The sequence below is a fragment of the Mesoplodon mirus genome (genome assembly GCF_964341445.2).
Source record: "Mesoplodon mirus genome assembly, chromosome: 3".
Classification (NCBI taxonomy): domain Eukaryota; kingdom Metazoa; phylum Chordata; class Mammalia; order Artiodactyla; family Ziphiidae; genus Mesoplodon; species Mesoplodon mirus.
This window is the reverse complement of record NC_138978.1, coordinates 72537864-72563980: the sequence shown is the minus strand read 5'-3', so window position 1 is coordinate 72563980 and position 26117 is coordinate 72537864. Positions and strand designations below refer to the sequence as shown.

At 35.2% G+C, this 26117-nt stretch overlaps 1 protein-coding gene across 2 annotated transcripts in view; it reads left to right on the top strand.

The window, feature by feature from the left end:
• The first annotated feature begins 309 nt into the window (after positions 1-309).
• Positions 310-26117, top strand: part of ADGRL4 (adhesion G protein-coupled receptor L4) — a 129820-nt gene continuing 104012 nt past the window's right edge. Inside the window, exons 1-2 of one of the 2 annotated variants that reach the window (XM_082615682.1) lie at positions 310-521; positions 1894-2043. In XM_082615682.1, the coding sequence (XP_082471808.1) occupies positions 500-521; positions 1894-2043 (172 nt within the window). In that variant the 5' untranslated portion in view covers positions 310-499. The remainder of the gene's footprint in view (positions 522-1893; positions 2044-26117) is intronic. The other variant, XM_082615681.1, reaches the window with a different exon arrangement.

The following is a 26117-nucleotide window of genomic DNA, read 5'->3' as shown; positions in this document are numbered from 1 at the left end:
TGGATCCAAGTTTCCAGCCTACTTCTGGGCCCAGATTTCCTTAGGGAAACGTGTTACTGAAGAAAAAAAAAAGAAAAACTGTGTCCCGGAATTGAGGTTGCAGGGAGGACCCCTGATAGGCAGTTCGGTAGGTTCTCTCGGGGCGGGGTACGCTCCACGGGATTCTGGAACGCATTGGCTTTGAGGGCGGCACCCTGAACGCTGCCCGCGGGAAGGGGACAAAATCCCCCCGAGGGGCGCGCGGAGCCCAGCGGGCCGGCAGCCCCGAGGCCAGGGGTGAGGTCAGGGTGGCCTGGGGGCCGGGCCCGGACGTGGCCTGCAGACTCAGCGCTGGACGCGCGCACTCACACAAAAGAGGCCGGAAAGTGGCGGGAGGAAGCGGGCGCGTCACGGGGGCCGCAGCCGGGAGCCTGGCGCGCCCGCCCCGCCGCGCCCCAGGTACACGGCCCGCTCGCCCCGCCGCTCCGCCACCGCCACCGCCACGACCGCGGCGCCGCCAATGAGACTCCTTCCGCTCCTAGGTGAGTTCCCGCGCCCCGGTCGCCCGGCTGCCCCGGGCCAGCACCTGTAGGCTATTTCCAAGGTGGAACTCACGTGCCGAGTGCATTTGGCCAAGACTCCAGGGGGAATTGACACAGTCCTTCTCAGGATGTTTTTCTCCTTGGCCTTTCAACTCTGGAGTTCGATATTCAGTACCCAGGGACCAAGACATCTTTTTATTCCTGCTGGGACCAAGGCATCTTTTTATTCCTGCTGCCAAAGTCCTCAAAGTCCCAGACTTTGACCTTTCTTCTGATCTTCCCCCTAGACATTGGGAAATCCAAATAATTAACACTTGTGGGAGGTTTCCTGGCCTTTCAAGGGGACTGCTGGCCCAGACTTTGGGTTCCTTTAAGATACCATTTCGATGATACTGTGCAGAAAGATAATAAATCACATCTTTGAAGCCGAATTAATTCTGGTTTAGACAGTATATACAGCCCTATGTGAGGCTAGGATTTAGAAATGAATGTTTAAGAATCTCTTGTTACCAGATGAGGACAGTTTATCTCGGATGACTGTTTTCAGAGTAATGACTTGCATGATTCATAACTGTCCATCCCAAGCGGGTTTGTCTTGACAAGGCCTAGGACAACAATAAAAAAGGAACGTCCTACCCTTTTCCTTATCTTTTCCTAACAGCCCACAAAATACCATTGCCAACTTTGTTTTCAAAAACTCTGAAATAAAGACTTGTTCTCTCTTATGCTGCATGTTATTGGTCATGTTTGTCTGGTGTTCCATTTCTGGAAGATGGATCTTTGACCAGTATGTTGAGTTGATTTTTTTCCCCTCTAACGGGAGAAAATGTAAAAGAAACTTTATTATGGAAAAGGCAGAATTTTAAAAGATAATTAGAACACAGAAAAAAAGTAATAATTGTGTTTGTTCTCCTGAATGGTATGATATGTTGCTCTTCATCTTAAAATAACATAGATTTGACTTTGAAAAGACACAAATACTCAGTTCACCTTGATTTCTTTCTGCACAGAATCATTCCCAGGGGAGGGATATTACTTTACAATCATGCAGCTACCTTTAAAAGTATCTCACCTCAAGGTGAAGGGTCCAGTGATGTAAGAATGCTGTTTTCTTTATAAAGCCAAGTTGCTTACTACATTTTAGCTTGGTTGAGGTTTACTTGATAAACACTGAGACTGAAGAAAAGCATTACATTTTTTACTCACTTGGTCATGTCCTGTTATTTACCTAAATTCTCCTTTGGGACATTCTCATAATGCATTTATCTAAATGGAAAGAAAGAAGGATAGTAATGTATATGTCATCTAACTCAACAGTGGGAGAAGGTTTTTCTTTTTCTTTTTGAAAAGGTGTATTCTCTATTTTCTTTAGTGGGTTTTTCCACTTTGCTGAATTGTTGCTACACTCAGAATTGTACCAGGACACCTTGTCTCCCAAATGCAAAATGTGAAATACGGAATGGAGCTGAAGGCTGCTATTGCAATATTGGATTTTCAGGAAATGGTGTCACAATTTGTGAAGGTAAACAATCTTTATTACCTCTTTTGAAGTATATTGTAAGATTAAATTCTGATATGATTGCTTTTTTCTTATCGAGAAGTTAAGTTGTCTTACTTTATACTGTTTGGTTTCATGCTATTGATAAAAAAAAGCTTAATTAACGAAATAATAAGTTTAAACTTCCCAGGTCAATATTTATACTTGATTATGGACTTTTGATGACTCCATGCATATCTTATTTTGGGTAAAGATTGCCCTTGAACTTAAGCTGGAAAACTAGGTTCTGAGAGCAGAGTCAATACCTTTAGGAACAAAAGAACAGAGAATTCATGAAGTCCAGGCTATACCCGCAGCTGTTGCCCTCAGATACCTTCCTTAGTACTTGCCTATCTAAATTTGAGAATACCATTAAGAGATTTGAGGTTTTCTCCTGCATACCCTGGATATATACCCCAGAGAGAGAGAGAGAGAAAGAAAATTTTGAAATATATTCTTTTCTGAAAAAGTAGATCCCACTTATGGAACTTTAGGCTAGAGCCTAGAGCAAGAACGCCAGGAAAGTTCCTTCTAGGCTACAATTTAGCCCATTGACTTGATGAACAGAACACTATCCCATAATCAAATTTAAGTGATTTCTTGTCTGTGGTCTCCATCACCACCATGCCTCTTCTTTCCTCAAGCTTCACCCAGTCTTTATTCTCTCTTTCATTTTTAGTAGAATCTAGTTTAACTAGGTCAATAGAACAACATTCTGTGTAGGAGAGAGCGAGGAAAAAAAAGTTCCAAGCTATGTAAATTAGTTTTAAAATATAATTAAATGGCAGTCTCAGACTTGAACTGTGTGGTATTAAACTCCTAAATGTATTTAAGATAACATGGACTTTTTCTAATTAAACCAGGATATTGTGCATTGTTAATATTGCATGTGTTTGCTTATAGCATAAACAAGTTGCGTCTCGTGATTAAATCTGATAGGCTCTTAAAAAAGATTAAATACGCAGTATATAGTAAGACCAGACCTCATCACAATTAGTTTAATGCTTAAAAATGTGGAGCAAAACTACAGTTGCTTAATGGTGCATTAGATCAGGCATTTCTGCTTGTACATACAGCCGGGATTTGTAATTTACTATTCTACAAGCACTACAAAATTATTTCCATAAATAATCTTAGATTTCTATTGTGTATTTAATTGAATGGCATTATGGCAAGTTGATAGTTGAGTGACCTTCAAAATATGGCATCAAACATATTAATGCGCTTTTCCACTAATCATTACAAATTGTACCAGAGTACTTCATAAGCAGTGTTGCCTTTTTGTTATTTAGATACATTTCAAGTGTCATGATTACCATCATTAACATCAATAATTTTTCACAATTTGGACCTTCAGCAGCCAAGCAGTTCATAATCATGTTTTTAATGATTTCTTTTAAAAACACGTCTTCCATTATCCAATGCAATTGTTTTTCCCCCTGCTGTTTAGTCAATAGTCAGCTGAAGGGCAGAAAATATTTTCTGTTGAAAATAAAAATATTTCAAGAGCTTTGGCCCTGAAATTTCTTTTCACACAGAGCACAGTTTGTAATGGGAATTTTTTTTCTTTTCAAGTTCTTCTTAAATTCCCTTCTTATTTAAAGAATGGTACATATACACTTGTGTTAACATTCACTATCTGAGGTTTATAATATCCTCTTAAAACTGTTCAAACAGTGGTTTTCATCTTTTTCACATTTTATTAATCCACTGACAAATTTGGGACACTTTTTTTCAGTAAATATATTTAATATGATTTTTGGAATCAAAACATTGTGTTTTCAACTGCTGACTCGTCTAGGTTATATTTTGGGTTTGAAGAATCTTGTTGGCTTTTTTCATCTCTGAAGAGATTCCCCATCTTTCATTATCTTTCTCTAAGATTGTTAGTAGGTGTCTAAGAAATCACTGGACAGAATTTTTGTTACTGAAGATGCCTGCTTCTTGAGGAGTGAAAATTGTTGTTTTTTGGCATCATTAACATCATCTTCATCATCTTCATAAAATCTGGCTCCCTCCAAGGCATGCCAAATAAATGTCATGATAATAACCCAACCTTACTAAAAGTATTCTGTTCCAAGAGCTAGTTTTGAACAAGTTATTTAGACTTTGGATTACGTGGTCCCACAGAAACCAGTTTTAATAGTAGTGAATTTATTTCACTTAATTATCTTTTTATTGAACAAGTATTTGTTGAGCACTTTCATCATCATCATTTTCATTATCACGATCATCATCAGGATCATCATCAGGATAGTTAAGCTGTATTGTTCACTTAGTCCAAGATATTAATTAGCATAACATCTTCATCCGTTATTTTTCCCATTTTATCTATAAGGAAATAGAGTGTTAAGAAGGTTAAGTGAAAATCTCAAGTGACACAACAAATAAGTAGTGGAGCCAAGATTTGTGCCCAAGTCTGTCTAATTCCAGTGCCTGTACTATTACTCACTGTGTTTGACCATAAGGCCTCTGCTTAACAGATACTGCTATGCCCTTGGGTTAAAATAATCAATAAGAAATTGACCTTGATTTCTAATATATCTGAGGACAGTTACAGAACTATGTTAATAATTTGATACAATGTTATAAAAGGTATTAAAAGAGGTAAGTTTGAGATGTGCAGTCCACAGCAAGGAAGCTTTCTAAGTGGAGGTAACATTTATGCTCAGAATTGAGAATAAATAGGTTTTATTAAGACCAACAAAGTGACAGACAGAAGTCAGGCAAAAGGAATCAGCAGTAACAAAGGCCTAGAAGTTGAACATGTGTGTGTGTGTTTTTTTTTAAGGAGCTCCAAGTATTTCATGCTGGATATATATATCACAGGTATCTTAGTTGAGGGGCCAATGGCAATTAAGTCAAGATGTCAAAGGTATGGACTTTATTCTGTTAACAAAAGAAAGCCTTTGGCAGGTATTAAGTAGCTGAGTTACATGATAGATTGTATGTATTAGAAAGATGACCCCATTAGGTAGAGTAAGAACGGATTAGCAAGGGTCAACTCACAAAGGCCATTTACCCAACCTGTAAAACCAATAGTACAGTTCATTATGCTTTATGCTCCATCTACCCAATGTACTTTAATCTTCATATCAAGCAGTTGAAATAAAAACTACAGATGCTGTCTTTTACTTACAAACAGTATTATTACTGGTTATAACTAGCTTCTGTTGAACTCCACGCTACAGCCTTTTGCATATGAGAGAAGCAGGACTCTGAAAGCTTAAGTGAGTTCCCCAGTGTCCCAGGCTAAAGTCATAAAGCTAGGACTCAAACCCTGGAATCTCAGCCTTCTCTAAATTACCAAAAATGTCAGCGTATTACCAGTCACCTGACATAATTAGTTTAGCACAGATTTTTAAACCAAATTGGTGGAACAGTATCATTTTAATAGGAATTATTTATTACCAGTTTATTGAGGTATTAATGGGAATTTATTGCATACTTATCTTTATGCTGACATGTAAGTATATTTTAAGATAGGAAGTGAAAAAGTGTGGAGAAATTTTGGGGTACATCTAAAGGCTTTTGAAATTGTTGATGATGTTTAACTATAAAATGTAGGTATTTTAGTTCTTTAAACATATATTACTATTGCCGTTCCTTATGGTTCTCAGTACATTTTTGGCTACCTTCTAGTTTACAGTAGTTACAAATATAGGAAGTTAAAGATCCCTCCTCCTCCAAGTAATTATGAAAGTGTTAAAAAAGGGAAGGAATGTTAGAAGGGCTGAAAGAATCTTTGGCTACACCTAGAACACTATATTGCTTGAGTTGGAATAAACTGAGCTGTGAGAAGCAAGAAGCAGGAACCAGGGGAAGGATGCAGTGCAGTTCATGTTTGGGTGTAAGGATGGGGAGTGGTGAGAAAATAGTCTCCCTACTCTCATATCAGCTCATTAAGTGGGGCTGTTTTTTGGGAAGTTTCATGGAATGAGAATGGGTAGGAGGAAAACAACTGCCCCAGGTAAGGAGAGGAACGGTCAGGAAGGATGTAATTGACTACCAGTATGCATGTATAAAAATATTTTCAGAGCTTGAGACATGCCTATTATGAACAACTTCACAAGCACTTTACAGAAAATAATGAAGTCTTGGTGCCTGACTCAGGGAGATATACTGTATGATTTAAAAAGTAGTTTTTCATTGTTATCTAATGACCATATGTATGCTTGTAAAATTCAACTGGAAGAATATCATAATAAACTAGAGAGCAGTATGAGGCTGGTAAAGGTAAAGACAACAGTGTCACAATAGTTATCTAAAGAGCAGAATGTGGGAGAAATATTAATTAAAATAGTCCACTAGCATGAATCTGCCCAGGATAAAATAGAAGTGCTGAGGACATGTGATTGCTTCCATAACAATTTTTTTCTTTAGTAATAAAGAGGATGCTCATCAAAATGGGCAAACCAATAGTCATCAGAACAGATGCAAAGCATACAAAATGTATATGTCATGAATATACACATCAGTTAACACAATTATATATACTATCTAAACTATGTCCTACAAATAATAACTGTAGCTGTAAATATTTAACCAAATGATAATATCTGTAATAGAAATGTGAACAGAAAAATAACTCTTATGTACTCTTCTTTGCATCACATCTCAATGATATTTCATATTTAATAATGATATATACATATAGTCAAAGCTATATAACATACATATACCTTTTCACTTTTATGAGCTATAGTCACATTCTGTATGTAAATGATTTTTCAGAACAAACATGCCAGAATAACAAACTAATTGGTATCACCCATTTCTCACTCAAGTAAATATCATTGTCTAAGATGGTTTAATTATGAAAATGATGCTACCAGTGCTTAAAATTTTATTAGAACTCTTACTTTATAATTTATATGTGTAATATAATAAATTAAATTTAAATAAATTATTTAAGTATATATATATTTTTTCCTATCCTCAATGACAGTGAGATTTTGAGAGTGGATTTAATCTTCAGAAACAGCTAAGAGAAACTTTTAACCAAATCTGATGGGTGAAGTGGAAGATTAATTGCCAAAATGGTTTGTGGTTATAAAGTAATATGAGATGAAATATTTTTCATGAGTAGCATGGAACAAAGACAGTTTTTTTAAGTTTTGAAATGTTTTGATATTGCATATAATAGCGAGATCACTAGAATAAATGTACTGACTTTCAAGTTGTTAATTCTCATTGGGATGCTTAAGTTCCTTTATTTGCTTAAAGATAGTTGTATTATTTTCATGCATTCATTTCATAAGCATTATCTGTTCTTCATTCATCCAATTCCAAAGGGGATTGTTAATATCTCTAGCTCTAAATGTAACAAAGATAAACCCAACACATTGTTGAACTAGATTCTAAGTGTATACCAGCTTACTTAGAAATATTTTCGTTAATACAAATATTTTATGAAATAAACCTTACAGTGTAGGACAAAAATGTCATAAAATGTATCAGTGCATTTTGGGGAACAGGTCAAGCATTTTCTTATATGATAAACATCATCATTACCTTTTTAAAACATCATCATTACCTTTACTTATTTCAACAATTGGAATATTCATTTTGGCCCTGTCATTTTTGAAACCTATTCTAGCTTTGAAAATTTAGAATATGGTACCCTTAATAATTTAGCATACCAACATTTTATTTCTGTTACCTGAAAAGATGGTCCATCAGTTTAGTTCTGTCATGATCTGGCAAATTAAGTAGTCTGGTTACCAAAGTTAGTCTATTTATTGAGTGAGACAGTTGGAACAAAAACAAGGAAAGTTAAAGTTTATAATCATCTTTAAATTGTACTGATATTTAACTTCTGTGAAGTTACATACCCAGAAGATAGAGTGCATCAAAACTGCCTGGATCAGGTCTCTCTAGAAAAGCTATTTTTCACAGCAGCTTCTAAATCTTTTTTGTCTTAAGGCTGCAAATGGGTATCTTTTGAATATTTGTTTTCATTTCTCATCTGGCATCATCAGCTCTCCTAGTAGTTCATCTACAACTTTTCTTATCCTTTTACATTTATTACATTTTGTGGTATTGCAACTTAGGAGTACAGAATTGAGTAGCAGCCAGGGCTAGCATTTTCTTTAATTTTTCCCTTTCTCTCTCTCTTTTTCTCTCTGCCCCCCTCTCTATGTCTTTCTCTCTTTTCTTCTTATTCCAGTCCATAGAAGGAGGTGTCTTCTGGTTTTTAAGTAATATTTAAGGAATATTTGAAGATTTAGAAATCTATGTCTCTATAACATTACATCCACATCTTCCTTCATATGTAATATGTTACTAAAAACCCTTGAGGAAGCAAATTTTTTTTTTTGTAAAACAAGTGTATTTTTACATACTCCAGAGGAATTTCTTAGGAAAATGAATACTAATACAAACTTGAAAAAGTATGAACTCTAACGTGCTTCTAGATAGCTGTGTATCAAAATTTTTTAAAATGAGGTGCATATTTCCTTGGGCCTTCTTTTACTGAATGAAAACTGTAACCTGTGTAAAAAATGATAGTCTGAATTAACCCAAGGCTTACATTCCAGGATGCATGATTTCTGTGAACTTCATCCAAATAAATAAAATACCTTTGCCAATTTCAGAAATTCTTTTCCTTGTAACTAGAAATATGACCTCTTTCATCTGTTGACAAGAAGGGTTACACAATAGAGAGAACAAACTCAAGCACAATAATTAAGTAGAACCTCCTCAAAAAATCCACTCTATGTGGTTACAAATTCTTTTACCATATAAAAAGAGAAAAATAAAAGAATAAACCATTATAGAAACCATCTTTAAGCTAGTATTTTATTTTTAAAAAGAAAAGGAAAAAAGAACTTGTGTCATTTGAGTTTTGCTGATTAGCTCCACAGCTTTAAAACTAAAAACTCCTCCATATCTCCTCCCTCTATTTGTATAGCTGATTCACTTTGTTATAAAGCAGAAGCTAACACACCATTGTAAAGCAATTATAGTCCAATAACAATGTTAAAAAACTAAAAACTTCTCTTATCTAACTTGACAAGGTCATTTTTTGCAGACTAAGTTTCAGGAATCATTTTTCTAAGTCATCCTGTTTCATGTTTATCTCACTGGACAGATATGACAATGAATGAGATACAAACTAAGACATATCCTGAGATCTTAAAGAAAAGTTTAATATGAATATATGATTTTAGATTTTCCCAACTAATCTATAATGAAACGTGAAAATGTTTCTTCATGTAGAAGTCTCATTTATTTTTGATTACTTTTTAATCAATATTATCTACATGGATTCATTGCATATTTAGAATCAGAAAAGTAATATCAGATAACTAATGGCACAGAGCATTAAAGAGAAATAGTAAAAATCAACACAGAACTTCTGAGTTCTAATATCAATAATCAAAAATACTTATTCAAATTTCTGTGTTAAATCAATCCTAGATAAGACTTACTGTCTGATTTGACATTATCAGAGTGCTGGGTTTTTTTTCAAATGAAGGCTATCAATTTGTTTTTACTGCAGGCTAAAATGTTGATTCATCATATATATATATTTATATTTATATACATCATATAATATGTGTTGCTGATAAAGCATCAATAGCAATAAAATTAAATATCATTTTTCTAGCATTAGTTTTCATTTTTTGTATGAAAAGTGAACATGGCAGTTGTACCATCTTATATTTTATGTTCAGTCATATCTTTAGGATCTGCTAGGAAATTTAAATGAAGTGAAAATTGTGCTCTAAATGTGGAATTTTCATACATTTTAAACCTCTGTTACTTTTCAAGAAAATATTGGCATAAAGAAGAACAAAGGAATTTGGAGATAGCAACTTTAACACCATAGAGTGACTCACTGAGTCTCAAATTTTTTGCTTTGCTTATTAAAATTCTATTATTTTGTCAATATTTTAAGATTGCTAAATTCATTTTACAAAGTTGATGATATTTCTTTTGTTGTTGGGATGTCAGTTTTCTACAGTCCCAGTTTTAATAGGGCATTAGCATACTTCATAGCCAATTCCCAGTTATTTTGGAAGCAAATTAACCAGCCTTCTGATTATCCATTTTCACATTATTTCTCTTCTTCTGTACTTAGTCTCTTTAATGCTTAAATAAGGAACTTCAGATTTACAGCTTATTCACAAAAAAAGTAATAATATTGATATTAATTTGACTGCTTTCTCTGAGCTACAATCTATTCTAAGCTCTTTACATGAATTTATAAATTTAATCCTCATAACAACTCTGAAGTAAAACCTAATATTATTCTCAATTTGTAGGTTAAATAATTTTCCAGAGAAAGTACATTCAAACAATCTTCTCATATGATCCTCAAACTACTATGTGAATTAAGTCTGCAAATAATTAAATTGAATCTCATTAAGAAAAAAATGAATTATTTTGGTTCTACCCCTCCTACCTCGATTCTGCTTTTTTTGTGCTACATTATCAAAACAACTGATAAAAAGAAAAAAAAAATGTGTGGTGTGTATATTTATGATACCTTAGGAATAAGTGCAGAAAAGTTAAAACTATTTACAAGCTTTAATAGCTTGATGAAAATCGTAGGCCAGGAACAATTGTTCAACTCCTGTTTATCTATCTCTTTCAAGCCCAGTGAATTAAAAATAAAATCAGTGAAATCAAAGGAGGCTCATGAGAAGTCTACAAATTAAGAGTGAACTCCTCAAAGCAGAATCCAGTGCTACAAATGGGGGTCGTTCAATGTACACAGAGAAGGCTTCAGTGAAGATGGTGTCTTTTCCCTGTGGTGGTCATATTCTTTACCCTTCCCAGAAAGGGAGTGGAAATCTAGGTGATTGGTTGGGACATTATTTTCCTAAAGCTGTACAGATTGGTCTCCCTATTTCCCTTTGGTGTTTGCTCCCAAATAGAGCCAAGAAAATAATCTCAAAGGAAACTTTGTCATCTGCCTGTCATCACTTAAGGTGCAAATTCATACCACCTTTCTGCCCACTCGCCACCTATGCTACCTGGAATAATGCCTGAAACTTGCCCCACCCATGTATACAGCAAACCCAGAACTCTTGTGCTAAAGAGGTTGTAATTGTCAGGCAAAACCTGGGCCATGGTACCTGTGATAATCAACATTGTTCTTTAGTTATAAGCATAAGGGTCTTTTAAGGATAACCAGTGATTGGAGAAAAGCCAGAAATACAAAACAAAGATGAATAAATAGAACTGGCCTGAAAAAGATACTTTCTAGGGAGAGAAAAGAGGTTGAAGGAAAAACTCCAGTTGATACTCTCAAAGAGATTCTCAAAAATTTTGCATCCTAACAAACAAAACAAATAGAATAGGCTTCTGTGTGTGAAAGAGCTATTATACCAGAAAAAATACTTTCTTCTTTGGTATATCCCATAACCTTTGTGCTACTCAATTCCTTGTACCTCCTTTATCCTTTTATTCATCTCCTTTCATAGAAATCCATCAAGACAATAAGCTGGTAAAATTGTCAGTAATGCAAGGAATTCTTAAAAATCACCAGAAGATTGAGACTAAAGTCTCTATTCCTGGGTTTTCTCTCCTATGAAAATGATCACACACCGAACAGGGAAACTACAAATTTCAAATTTTCTTACACATCAGTAGAAGACACCCCTGGACTGCGTAAGTCAGGATATTCTTAAGTACATCAGCTGAGTACAATCCCCCTTTTTATAATAACCCAATTTCACCCCCTTTGTGATCTTTTCCATTATCTCTGCCTACACCTCTCCCAAATTACTCCCCTAGTTTATCTCAAAGGTGAAACAGGGTAGTCAATGTGTCTTTTGACCCTAATTCCATGATTTGCTGGTAATTTTTCACATTATAATGTCATTAATATGGGGATAGAGCCCATACTTGGTACCCAGGAATAGTGCATTGTTGTTGAAGAACCTCTGCTCCATTTGATTGAACTCAAACTTTGTTTTTGACTTACTTATAAATTCTGTGGTTATAATATTGTAATTATTTGCAATTCCCAACCTATGTTGTTTGTTTTCCCTGAGTAATTTCCTGAATTCACGGGCTACTACTCTTGATAGTTCATACAAAAAGATCTATTTTTCTCCTCCAATAAAGTATATTTATCTTCTGATCTATGTCACTCCCAAATTGAGGCAATAATGTGCAATAAAGCAGCAGAAAAATAATACCCAGAGACTGCAGAACTAAAAGGCAAAGATGGAAAATACGAGAACAACATGGGGAACCTAATATTCATCTAATAGAAGTCTTATTAAAGTAGGATCAGACAAGATATAGCAAAGGAAATAACAAAAGATATAAGACAATTTCCCAGAGCTTAAGAAACACCTGAGTCTTCAGTTAAAAGAGCCCTCTAATATTCAACTGTCTTTTGCATAATATGTTTGTGACTTGCTTCTCAGCTTATGTTGAAGGAATACCTATTGATATCTTGCAATAAAAGAAGAGTATAGTTTACTTCATAACCTGTCACTTTTATTTATCCATTCAAGATGTTTATTACCTTTGTGTACCTAAATAATAGAATATATAGACTGCTTCATTTCTGTAGCATAGGTGAAAACCTACTCAAATCATGGGGACAGAGTGAGAAAAAGTGTTTTTCAAGACGACAGTTGAGTGACTCTTACCATCAGGAGAGTGAATAGATGCCAGGCAGCCAAAAATCAACAATGACCACTACAAGAAGAGTTTCTATCAATCCTCTGGGCCTCCATGTCTACATTCATCTACTTTCATTTAACCCTTTTCTGAGACTAATTCTAGTTTAAGAAAGGAGGGGTATATCTTAGAAATACTGTGATATTACCCCATCATCTAAAAAATAAAATAATTACTACACCAAAGTCTTATCTTCCAGATTCCCATTATTGGATCCCTTTCTTATATCCTTGTATCTCAATAACTGAGAGCCAGCCCTGTAATTTGAACCCTCCTAGTATGCCATGCCCAAGTAACTAAATTCTCTGATAATAAATGCTCATATGACTGTGGTGAGGTCTCCAAGCTCGTTATATTTATTCTAGTCCTTTTCAACTGGGGCTGTTATGGTAATTGTTATTAATGTCTCTCTCAGCTTTAAAATTCTTTGATTCTGTTATTGTGAGACTTTTATTTGGACTGTAATCAATATACAGTTCATCTACTTTTGGTAACTAATGGATTTTCGGCTCAATTTAAAACATGAAAGTGAAACAGATATGGATTTTGGTCTCTTGCCTCTAAACTCAGTGCACTTTCCACTCTACTACCCTGCTTTTTCCTGCGATCTCTGGAGCTGGCATGACCAATGCAGGTGAGGCTTTCATCTACTGCTTGTGCTCCCTTCTCCTTATTCATGGCCATAACACCATCATGATATTCTTTTCTGCTGAACCAGGATGTGACCTCAAAGTTCTTCTCCAGGCAGATGTTACAAATCAGTAGAGGCAGGCACATAAATAAAACTTATTTTCCATTATTTCCATTATTGTTTTCTCTGGTGATTTTCTCCTTTGAAAGGAACTTCTGGACGAATCTTCAGTGAATCCCCCTGTATTACAGTGCTAAAAAGTAAGGTATTAAATAGAATATGATCAGCAAGAGAAGTGCTATATCAGAGTCACCTGAATCATAAAAAAAGAAACAAGAAGGCTATAAACCTTTTTATATTTGCTGTCCTCTGGGAAAGGTTCAGTCACTGTTGTATGTGGTTGAGAGAACCCCTTTTGAATAAAATGATACACATATTCGTTATGTGGGGAGGAGGGTTATGACTCATGTGATTTTATAAGTACCATTTAATGAACAATTTGGAACAAAATGCTACAAAATAGAACTTGTCCTTGTGTTGCAATTTCAAAAGAACATTGATGATTGTTTATTTATAACTGTGATGAGCCAGGGATGTTGAGAGTGGACTTGACCAGAGGGGCAGTCTTCTCAGCTGGAAACCTGTAGCTAAATGTCTCCATTCTGAGGATTTCATATAGTTCCAGGCATCAAAATACTTTGTGTCAGACTCAATAAATGGGACAGGATAATCAGCTGTGTGTGTGCTCAGGAAAGAAATCAGGCACTTTCAATGTTGGAAAAATTATAAACTGAGATTCATTGTCTAAAACTCAACACACATGTCACTTTCTTTGCAAGGCCTTTCTTATTTCTGTATGTTAAGAATAATTGTTTGTTTTTTCATCTTCTTCTCATAATTCCTTTTTTATTTTTCCATCAATCCATGATATTGGAATAAGTGTTGATGGAGTCTGCCTGCTTTTTTTTTTTTTTAAACATCTTTATTGGAGTATAATTGCTTTACAATGTTGTGTTAGTTTCCTCTGTATAACAAAATGAATCAGCTATATGCATACATCTATCCCCATATCCCTTCCCTCTTGCATCTCCCTCCCACCCTCCCTATCCCACCCCTCTAGGTGGTCGCAAAGCACTGAGCTGATATCCCTGTGCTATGCAGCTGCTTCCCACTAGCTATCGATTTTACATTTGGTAGTGTATATATGTCCATGCCACTCTCTCACTTCAACCTAGCTTGCCCTTCCCCCTTCCCATGTCCTCAAGGACAGGAATAAAGACACAGACATAAAGAGTGCCTGCTTTTTAATAGCTTTCCCTTCCCCCTCTCCATGTCCTCAAGGACAGGAATAAAGACACAGACATAGAGAGTGCCTGCTTTTTAATAGTGCCTGGGGAATCCCAACAGTGACTGCTGTTTGAGGAGAGTAACTAATTCTTATTCTTGAGTGGATCCTTGGAAACTACCAAAATTCCTTGGATCCAATCTGTAAAATACTATGGATTGTTTTTGACTGGTTACTCTGATTGGTTGGTGCCCCATTCTTATTGCTCCTTGTCTATGCTGAATTTATTAAGACATTGTGGGTGGTATTCCTGCTTGCATGGATCAGCACTTAGATTTGCTTGAATTCAATAGATTGTAAGAGACCCATATAGCAAGATTTCATTAGGTATAATCCCAACCCAAATATTTTGCTGTAAATAAAGACTATCCATTATAGCCAGAGAGAAAATGTGCATGAATGATCAGTTTGCTTAATAAACTTCACATTGGTTTTCTCCAAACTGTCTTTCCCTATTTCATTTTGAGTGATCAACTGTGCAAGACTGAATTTCCATTAACTTATCTATTGCTCTTTTGAACATTTTCATGAATTAGGAAGCAGTATGTCCTAAAGCAGGGACATTTGCAATATTGGCACTCATACCTTGTGATGACCTCCTGTTTTTGAAGCACCCTGGCCCTAATCTTCAGAGTCCCAGGAGTCACATTGACTACGGTATTTTTTTTCTGCATCTGATGTGTCACATATGCTGTTTTCATAGAAATCCTAGTAACTGTGAAATTATTAGCACTTAGAAAAATGGTATTTTCACTTCTAAGCATATTAGTACTTTGTTCTTTCTTTAATTTCAAAACAGAATTTTATTCTGTGTTGTTGAAAATATTTGTCTCACATTTATCACTCTTTCCCATGAACTAATCTTTTTAAATACAACATTACATGAAGGTGTATTTATTCTTCAGTTACCTACTTAAGGTGAAGTTTTTTATCTTTTTTTGCACTAGTATGTACCAAGTGAAGGACAAATTTTATTTTGTTTTTTATCAAACTCTAAATTTGATTAAATAGAATAAATTATCACATGAATGAATTGGGAAGAAAAAAATATTCTTACTCTCTGTAACTTTAAATTACTTCATTAGAATTTTAATACTTCCAATATATAAAGATTATGAAGAAAATAGTATCTTCATCTACAGAAATATTGTGTTTAATTTTTAAAAATGTGTTGTAACCCTTCCTAAGAGTTATTCACTTCCTTGCTTTAGGAAACATTCTTTTCATGCTATCTAGCAGTGCTGAAATCAACTAAAAGAGTATATGTTTAGGAGGCTGTGGGAAAAATGCTTTGAAAAACTCTAATGTATTATCTCAGATAATTTCTTCTTCTTGTCTTCTTGAGATATGATTTTATATCCCATATTTTACCAACCATCAAACTGGTGCCAAGAATCTGAATTTATAATAAATAGATATTTTAATTTGTTGGTCAGCTGTATGAGATAATACCACTATGTAGTGTACATTATACAGCATCTGTATAAATGTATCAAGCATTTTGAATGTTAAAAAACAGAACAAATCATATTTGTCTGCCATGAAAGTTGTGATTTTCTGGATATTAAAAAATTAAGGCAGTATTATTGATACATTTCAGCTGCTTTAACTATTTTGGTCCATTACCATTGAGGGAAAAGGTATCAGGACTTAAATTACTGTAGTCTCATGTGTAGTTGTGGGTAGAGTGAGAATAAGGATTTTAGGAGAAAAAAACATTTTGTTTAAAGAAATTGGAATATAGAGAAAGAACTCCAGCACCTGAATGTAATAGACGATGGTATTTTATATTCAAGTCAAAGAGGTTTCATTAAGAATAAGATTATTTTGAGTGTCATTGCCCTGAAAAGCTCGATTCCTGCCAAGTCCCTTTAAATGGAATTTACTGCACGGTAATGGTATTTCCCGTATTAACGTGATTTTTCCCGCACTGTTATGTTCTGATAATTCATATTACCAAGAAATCTGGATTAGTATACAGTATCAGAGATTCTCTTTATAACTGTTTAAAAGTTCCCAAACAAATTGCTAGAAGATAGAATGCCAGATTGTTCAAAGCCTGTACTTATTTTAAGGAGGAAATTAACACTTTGGTCCTTCATTTGCAATGGAAAAAGATAAAGACATTCTCTAAGAAGATTAGAATCCAGCCAAACATTGTAGGCTATATATAGCATACAAAGCCTTGTACCATTTGTGAAAATGCTATCAGGGGGAAACCCAATGACTGAGTTTCTGTACTGTATATTTTAGGGACACAGATTTAATTTAGAGATTATGGTTTGAAAATAAAATTTACTGTAAGAGTGTTTTTAGCTGATAAGAAATTGATTTTGTGACCTTGTTACACATTAATTGAAATATCTGGCAATATGTCTTGACGAGGTTTAAGGAACCATACACACTTGGAACCATATCATTCCTTCATGTTGACCTTGCTAGTTAATCACTTTGTTACCATTACAGGGAAGGAAACTACTTTTTGTGTGGGGTCTGAATAATCTTCTATGGCATAACAAGTGTTTTTTATGTAATTGACATTATATTTAGTTGTTTCACTATATTGAAGGTGGAGTCATTTAAGAGTGTTATCCTTATAGATTAACATGGTATTTTGTATTTTCTAATACTTTAAAGGTTATATTTATAAAATCAAAAATAAGAAAGTGTGTGCACATGAGCATAGACATAAAAATTATTTGTTATTTAAATTATTCAGTGAATTTTAGAATGTAGGTTTTTAGAACTTACAGTAGAATGAAGGTAGTCAGGTTATCAGTGTTCTACATGTCTTACATGCTAGCTTATTTAACAGGTGTTAACTCAGGAGAGATTTACAGAGGAAAAAATGAATTGCAGAGGAGAGTTCAAACAAATTGTGAAATTTGTAAAGTCTTACCAAAGAACACCAAAATATATATTTTTTTCCTTGAGATTCTTTGGGTTGACTCACCAGGTCAGTTATATATTCAATAATTATGCAGAAAAGTTGGCATCTCCACTTTATTTCTCTTTTGTGGATATAACCTCAGAACTAAAATTTGGGTCATGTTTCTTTAGTGACATCATGCTGTTAGCCCTCTGCAGATCAAGAACACATACTAAGTCTTAAAGAATTTGTTATTAAAAATGTCACTGGAGTCATGTTTAACATTTAAGTGGGAAGGAATATGCTGTTTTTTTTGTGTGCATTTTTGATAATTAAAGTTGACATGTGCAGACAACTAAATCAATTTGGATGAGATTGAACAGAGGTTGAGGTGGTCCTAACACTTGCTTGATCGTTTTGTATTTGTGGAAAAATTTTGATATTTTGAAATAAGAGAGTTCTATATCCTTTGTGTCAGAAAGGTTCTTATGCTAAGTTTCCTGGTGCCATATGGAGGATCTGTTCTGAAGATAATTTCTGGACCTTTATAAACACAGAAACCTATGGAGAATACTAAAAAAAGTACAACAAATCTCTGTTGTATATGCAATGCAGGAAAGCAAGCAGATGCTTGATTATAGTGTTGCGTTTGTTCAACGAATGTGATGTTCCCTGCAGCAGTTTCATAATGGAATACCATGTGGAGAAGAATGTTTTTTTAAATATGTTTTGGACTTTGAATTTCAGTTTATTACTAGACAACTATGTCAGAAAATTTTCAAGAGGCATTGATTGTTGTTTTATAGTCAATAATCTCTTTATACTTATCCTTTTAAACAATCAGATGGTTGCTTGAATAAAGAAGTATGAAGTTAATATGAATTTAAGCAAGGTTTTAGATTATAACCCATAATACACATTCATTATTGTGTTTAGAAAAGAAAACTTAAGTCTTATTGATTACTGGAGATACAGTTTTCAAAAAAAGATTCCAGCGATTCATAAATTATGATCCAAGGACTTACTACTGCTAATGCCTTAATATTTGCAGATCAATTCCTTTATTAATTGAAAAGAAATTGTCCTTACAACAATATTAAAACTGAATGACACACTTACAAATATGACACACTTAGAGAATAGAATTTAAAACAAAATTTTGACATACAGTAAGTATTCAAATCTGGAATACCAAGTACAAATAATAAATATAGGATATTGCCACATTTTCTTTATCCATTCTGCTGATGGACATTTAGGTTATGTCCATGTCCTAGCTATTGTAAATAGAGCTGCAATGAACAATTAGGTACATGACTCTTTTTGAATTATGGTTTTCTCAGGGTATATGCCCAGTAGTGGGATTGCTGGGTCATAGGGTAGTTCTATTTTTAGTTTTTTAAGTAATCTCCAAATAGTTCTCCATAGTGATTGTATCAATTTACATTGCCACCAACAGTGCATAAGGGTTCCCTTTTCTCCACACCTTCTCCAGCATTTATCCTTTCTAGGTTTTTTGATCATGGCCATTCTGACTGGTGGGAGGTGATATCTCATTGTGATTTTGATTTGCATTTCTCTAATGATTAGAGATGTTGAACATCTTTTCATGTGTTTGTTGACCATCTGTATGTCTTCTCTGGAGAAATGTCTATTTAGGTCTTCGGCCCATTTTTGGATTAGGTTGTTTTTTTTCTTTTGATATTGAACTGCATGAGCTGCTTGTATATTTTGGAGATTAATCCGTTGTCAGTTGCTTCATTTGCAAATATTTTCTCCCATACTGAGGGTTGTCTTTTTGTCTTGTTTATGGTTTCCTTTGCTGTGCAAAAGCTTTTAAGTTTCACTGGGTCCCATTTGTTTAGTTTTGTTTTTATTTCCATTACTCTAGAAGGTGGGTCAAAAAGGATTTTGCTGTTATTTATGTCATAGAGTGTTCTGCCTATGTTTTCCTCTAAGAGTTTTATTCTGTCTGTCTTTACATTTAGGTCTTTAATACAATTTGAGTTTATTTTTGTGTATGGTGTTAGGAAATGTTCTAATTTCATTCTTTTAATGTAGCTGTCCAGTTTTCCCAGCACCACTTATTGAAGAGGCTGTCTTTTCTCCATTGTATATTCTTGCCTCCTTTGTCAAAGATAAGGTGACCATATGTGCGTGGGTTTATCTCTGGGCTTTCTATCCTGTTCCACTGATCTATATTTCTTTTTTTGTGCCAGTACCATACTCTCTTGATTACTGTAGCTGTGTAGTATAGTCTGAAGTCAGGGAGCCTGATTTCTCCAGCTCCATTTTACTTTCTCAAGATTGTTTTGGCAATTCGGGTTCTTTTGTGTTCCCATACAAATTGTAAATTTTTTTGTTCTAGTTCTGTGAAAAATGCCATTGGTAATTTGATAAGGATTTCATTGAATCTGTAGATTGCTTTGGGGAGTATAGTCATTTTCACAGTGTTGATTCTTCCAATCCAAGAACATGGTATATCTCTCCATCTGTCTGTATCATCTTTAATTTCTTTCACCAGTGTCTTATAGTTTTCTGCAAACAGATCTTTCGCCTCCTTAGGTAGGTTTATTCCTTTTTGTTGCAATGGTAAATATGAGTGTTTCCTTAATTTCTCTTTCGGATTTTTCATTGTTAGTGTATAGGAATGCAAGAGATTTCTGTGCATTAATTTTGTATCCTGCTACTTTACCAAATTAATTGATTAGCTCTAGTAGTTTTCTGGTGGCATCTTTAGGATTTTCTATGTATACTATCATGTCATCTGCAAATAGTGACAGTTTTACTTCTTCTTTTCCAATTTGGATTCCTTTTATTTCCTTTTCTTCTCTGATTGCTGTGGCTAAAACTTCCAAAACTATGTTGAATTATAGTGGTGAGAGTGGGCAGTCTTGTCTTTTCCTGATCTTAGAGGAAATGCTTTCAGTTTTTCACCATTGAGAATGATGGCAGTGGGTTTGTCATATATAGCCTTTAGTATGTTGAGGTAGATTCCCTCTATGCCCACTTTCTGGAGGGTTTTTATCATAGATGGGTGTTAAATTTTGTCGAAAAGTTTTTCTGCATCTATTGAGATTATCATATGGTCTTTCTCCTTCAATTTGTTAATATGGTGTATCACATTGACTGATTTGCACATATTGAAGAAATGTTGCATTCCTGGGATAAATCCCACTTGATCATGGTGTATGATCCTTTTAATGTGCTGTTGGATTCTGTTTGCTAGTATTTTGTTGAGGATTTTTGCATCTATGTTCATCAGGGATATTGGTCTGTAATTTTCTTTTTTGGGACATCTTTTTCTGGTTTTGGTATCAGGGTGATGGTGCCCTCGTGGAATGAGTTTGGGAGTATTCCTCTCTCTACTATATTTTGGAAGAGTTTGAAAAGGATAGGTGTTAGCTCTTTTCTAAATGTTTGATAGAATTTGCCCTTGAAACTATCTGTCCATGGGCTTTTGTTTGTTGGAGGATTCTTAATCATTGTTTCAATTTCAGTGCTTGTGGTTTGTCTGTTCATATTTTCTATTTCTTCCTGATTCAGTCTGGAAGGTGGTACTTTTCTAAGTATTTGTCCATTTCTTCCAGGTTGTCCATTTTACTGTCATATATTTGCTTGTAGTAGTCTCTCATGATCTTTTGTATTTCTGTGTTGTCGGTTGTTACTTCTCCTTTTTCGTTTCCAATTCTGTTGATTTGAGTCTTCTCCCTTTTTTTCCTGATGAGTCTGGCTAATGGTTTACCAATTTTGCTTATCTTCTCAAGGAACCAGCTTATAGTTTTATTGATCTTTGCTATTGTTTCTTTCATTTGTTTTTCATTTATTTTTGGTCTGATCTTTATGATTTCTTTCCTTCTGTTAACTTTGGGCTTTTTTGTTCTTCTTTCTCTAATTGCTTTAGGTGTGAGGTTAGGTTATTTGAGATTTTTTCTTGTTTCTTAAGGTAGGATTGTATTGCTATAAACTTCCCTCTTAGAGCTGCTTTTGTTGGATCACATAGTTTTTGGGTCATCATATTTCATTGTCATTTGTTTCTGGGTATTTTTTGATTTCCTTTTTGATTTCTTCAGTGATCTCTTGGTTATTTAGTAGCATGTTGTTTAGCCTCCATGTGTTTGTGTTTTTTACAGTTTTTTTTTTCTGTAATTGATATCTAGTCTCATAGCATTGTGGTCGGAAAAGATGCTTGATGCGATTTCAGTGTTCTTAAATTTACCTATGCTTAATTTGTTACCCAAGATGTGATCTATCCTGCATAATGTTCCACATGCACTTGAGAAGAAAGTGTATTCTGTTGTTTTTGGATGGAATGTCCTATAAATATCAATTAAGTCCATCTAGTCTAATGTGTCATTTAAACTTTGTGTTTCCTTATTTATTTTCTGTTTAGATAATCTGTCCATTGGCGTAAGTGGGGTGTTACAGTCCCCTACTATTATTGTGTTACTGTTGATTATTCTTGTGGTAATTTTTCAGACACCTCCTGCTTAAGACCCCAAAGGTCAGAAGAATTTTGAGGCCCCACCTTCACGCTCTGTATTCGTACTGAAAATCAAGGTCAAGTGAGCTTTGGCCCTTCTGCTCCACAAGAAGTTTCTGTCCTCCCTGAACTCCCCTTAGGACACCTACATTACCATTTGACAGTTGTACCACCCCAGTCAAACTCCCCACCGGGCACTGTCCCTGGAGTGCGTCACCCCTGGCCAGAGTGTGGCTGGGCACTTGGTTGCAGAAGCAAGAGCCCCTTGGGGCTAGCCCCCACCTCCACCAGGTCAGTGAAAAAACGATCAGAGTAGTGGTATTTCACTGGCAGCCCACAAGTCCGGTGGACCCCGCCCCACCCTCTCCCAGGGACCGGAGTGTGTCGGGGGCTTCCGACTTATTCTACATCTCTCATTCTCTTCACCCTGCCAGACTAGAGTTAAGCTCAACAGGGTCTTCTTTCTCCTCTGATTCCGCCAAGCCTGTTCCCTTGGCTGTGTTTTCGCTAGATAGTAGGTAGACAGTGGGAATCTCATTCATCCATTCATGTGCGCCACTAATTAGATGACGAGGTATTTGGCTACCTGAAGAGAGTCATAGTTACTCCCGTCTTTTACCCAAGCTTCATTGAATTTCTTCACTTTGACATTCAGAGCACTGGGCAGAAATCACATCGTGTCAACACCCACCACCGGCCTTTGTGAAGTAAGCTTTCTTTAAAGAGCGATTTTCATTAAATTACCTTTGTACAAATCACCTGGTCAACTTGGTGGAAGACTGAATTTAAATTAGATGCATGTTTAAAAATAATATTTAGGAAATATATATATATATATATATATATATATATATATATATATATATATATATACCAATAAATTATTTTTAAAAATGTTTAGCATTGAAGATGTGGTACTTAGTGGAGGATGTAAAGTACGGTAGGAAACATTTAAAAAGTGTAAATTCTGAGAAAACAGTTTAGTCCACTTACTGTGAATATTTATCATAATTGAGTAATAAATATATTAATATTGCTTGAAAACACAGGATTTACATGAGAACTTGAACAAATCTACATATTATGAAACTCTAAATATTTTTCTTTGGCTTAACAAATCTCCCATTGAAATTAGCTATTTAAAAGTATATGAAGGGGCTTCCCTGGTGGTGCAGTGGTTGGGAGTCTGCCTGCCAATGCAGGGGACATGGGTTCGAGCCCTGATCTGGGAGGATCCCACATGCCGCGGAGCAACTGGCCCCGTGAGCCACAATTGCTGGACCTGCGCGTCTGGAGCCTGTGCTCCACAACAAGAGAGGTCACGATAGTGAGAGGCCCGCACACCACGATGAGGAGTGGCCCCCCCACTTGCCGCAACTAGAGAAAGCCCTCGTACAGAAACGAAGACCCAACACAGCCATAAATAAATAAAATAAAGAAAGAAAAATTTAAAAAAAGTATATGAAGATTGTATAAAAAGTAAAGGATGTTAAAAGACCCCCCGCCCCCCCCGCAAAAAAAAAAAAAAAAGAATAAAGAGAGAGCTTCTCAACCCTGCTTACATATTAGAATCCACTCTGGAGCTTCTAAATTACCATTCCTGGGCCCCATTCATGGCCAATCAGAATCTCTGGTGGCAGTGACACACAAGCATTGGGAGTTGTTTAAACTCCCCAGGTGATTCTAAAGTGCATGAAGAATTGAGAACCTTTGTGGTAGATGAAGCTTTAAACCCCTATGACCCTTAACCTTCTGGAAGTGAAGTTGCTGGTATAGGATATTGCCTGATGCTAATGTTAAGCTTTTGCAACTTTCAATTAAAAAATAAAAATAAAATGGAAACAAACAAACAAACCCACAAGCATATAAGAGAACCAGAGAAAATGCTCTGGGGACATTCTCATATCTTATGGAAAAGTGACCTTAAGAATGCTTATATTAAAAAAGAATGCTTAGGGCTTCCCTGGTGGTGCAGTGGTTGAGAGTCCGCCTGCCGGTGCAGGGGACACGGGTTCGTGCCCTGGTCCGGGAAGATCCCACATGCCGCGGAGCAGCTGGTCCCTTGAGCCATGGCCGCTGAGCCTGCGCGTCCAGAGCCTGCACGTCCGGAGCCTGTGCTCCACAATGGGAGAGGCCACAACAGTGAGAGGCCCGCGTACCCCACCTCCAAAAAAAAAAAAAAAAGAAGCTTATATTAGAGAAAAAATTATATGAGGATTGTAAATCAACTATATTTCAATAAAAGTTAAAAAACAAAACAAAAAATGAAGATTAATACACAGAAAAATAGATATTTCTCTATACGAGTTTTCTTTTTTTTTACTTAAATATTTATTTATTTATTTTATTTATTTTGGCTGCACCAGGTCTTAGTTGCGGCACACTCAGTCTTCATTGTGGCATGCAGACTTCTTAGTTGAAGCATGCAGAATCTTAGTTACGGCATGTAGACTCTTAGTTGAGACATGCATGTGGGACTTAATTCCCTGACCAGGGATTGAACCCGGGCCCCCTGCATTGGGGGCATGGAGTCTTATCCACTGTGTCACCAGGGAAGTCCCAATATATGAGGTTTCTTTTAATTATTATTATGCAATTTTTAAAAAAGACTTGCAGGATAATTTAGCTTAAAACTTATTTGAATAGAGAAATATATATATATGTGTGTGTGTATATGAATAATAAGATCATTATATATGATAACAAGATCACATATATATGATGCTTATATATAATAATAAAATTCATTTGCCATTGAATAAGATCATTCTGAGAGAAATATAAAGAAAATAATTTTGCAGAATGGATGGATGAAATATTTGGCTCAACTTTGTTTCAAGGATGGGAATTTCAATAAAATCTCTAGGTAGAATCTTAAACTCTGAGAGAAATCAAGGATCCATAGAATAACCTCCTAGTACAGCACCTATCAGGATTTTCAGTGTCTTGGAGGAATGACATGTGTTCATTGACAAGAACTGTTGAGAGGAATGATTGGAATTACTCTATTATGATTCTACTCTTCCAAGGCTGTTCAAGCATTCATCAATGTAACATCTCATTCTGAATGAGGATAGATTTGAGTGAAAATGTGTCAAGACACTTTTATTCAGTTCAGCAACATTTCTGGGTTATGGTTTATCTTATGTCACCCCAAGATGATCAAATATTTACTCACTGCATTTGAACCATCTGTACTTTCTTGGAAACCTTTCCAATAAATGAAAAGTAAGCTAAATACAAATTCATTTGATTAAGAATGAAAAGTCATCTTTCTGAAACTAAATCTCAAATAAATATTTTTTAAAAGTCAAAACAAGCTTCATAGCACTTGGCCAGTGATGAAAATCCCTATCAGTCTCTCCTAAGCCTAAATTTACTCCTCTCTATTTTTTTTTAAACTTGTCATTTCAAAACTATTGTTAAGGAGCTGATGATGAATTTCACTTTTAAAAATGTGATAAAGTGTTTAAACCTTTAATATAATAACATTTTTTATTACTTTTATTTTGTAACTTGGCAAGAAAGTATCAGGTTATGTCATAATTCTTCACGTTTAAATTTTTTAAAATTTTTAATTCTAATACATTTGTAACTTTCATTCTAATCGTTCAATATTCCTAAAGTTACAGACACACAAAAAATGCAGCTGCTATTAAAAATATTTTAAAGAATATGATAATAGCTTATCATAAATTAAAAAACCCATACTGTAATTAGTGTAGACTACTTTTTTAATGATAGAGCAATAAGGTTGAATCAAATCAGGTGCTCTTTTGTATAGTTTACCATTCATTAATTCATGCATTCATTCACTCAAAAAATGCGTGTTGAGCACCTATGATGTGATAGGCACTTTGTAGGGTTAAATATAAAGCAATGAATAAGTATATGTGGCTGTTATGGATTCTAGGATGATAGAGAAACATTAAAACCACAATAACACAATGATTAATCATTTGAGTGGTTCCAGTGATCATGGAAGCTTCATAAGGAGACAATGTTTAAACTGAGGGTTGAGCTGGGAATTAGCTTGATGAAGCATGTGCTTGAGGATAGAAATGGCAGGTAGGAATGAGCATCG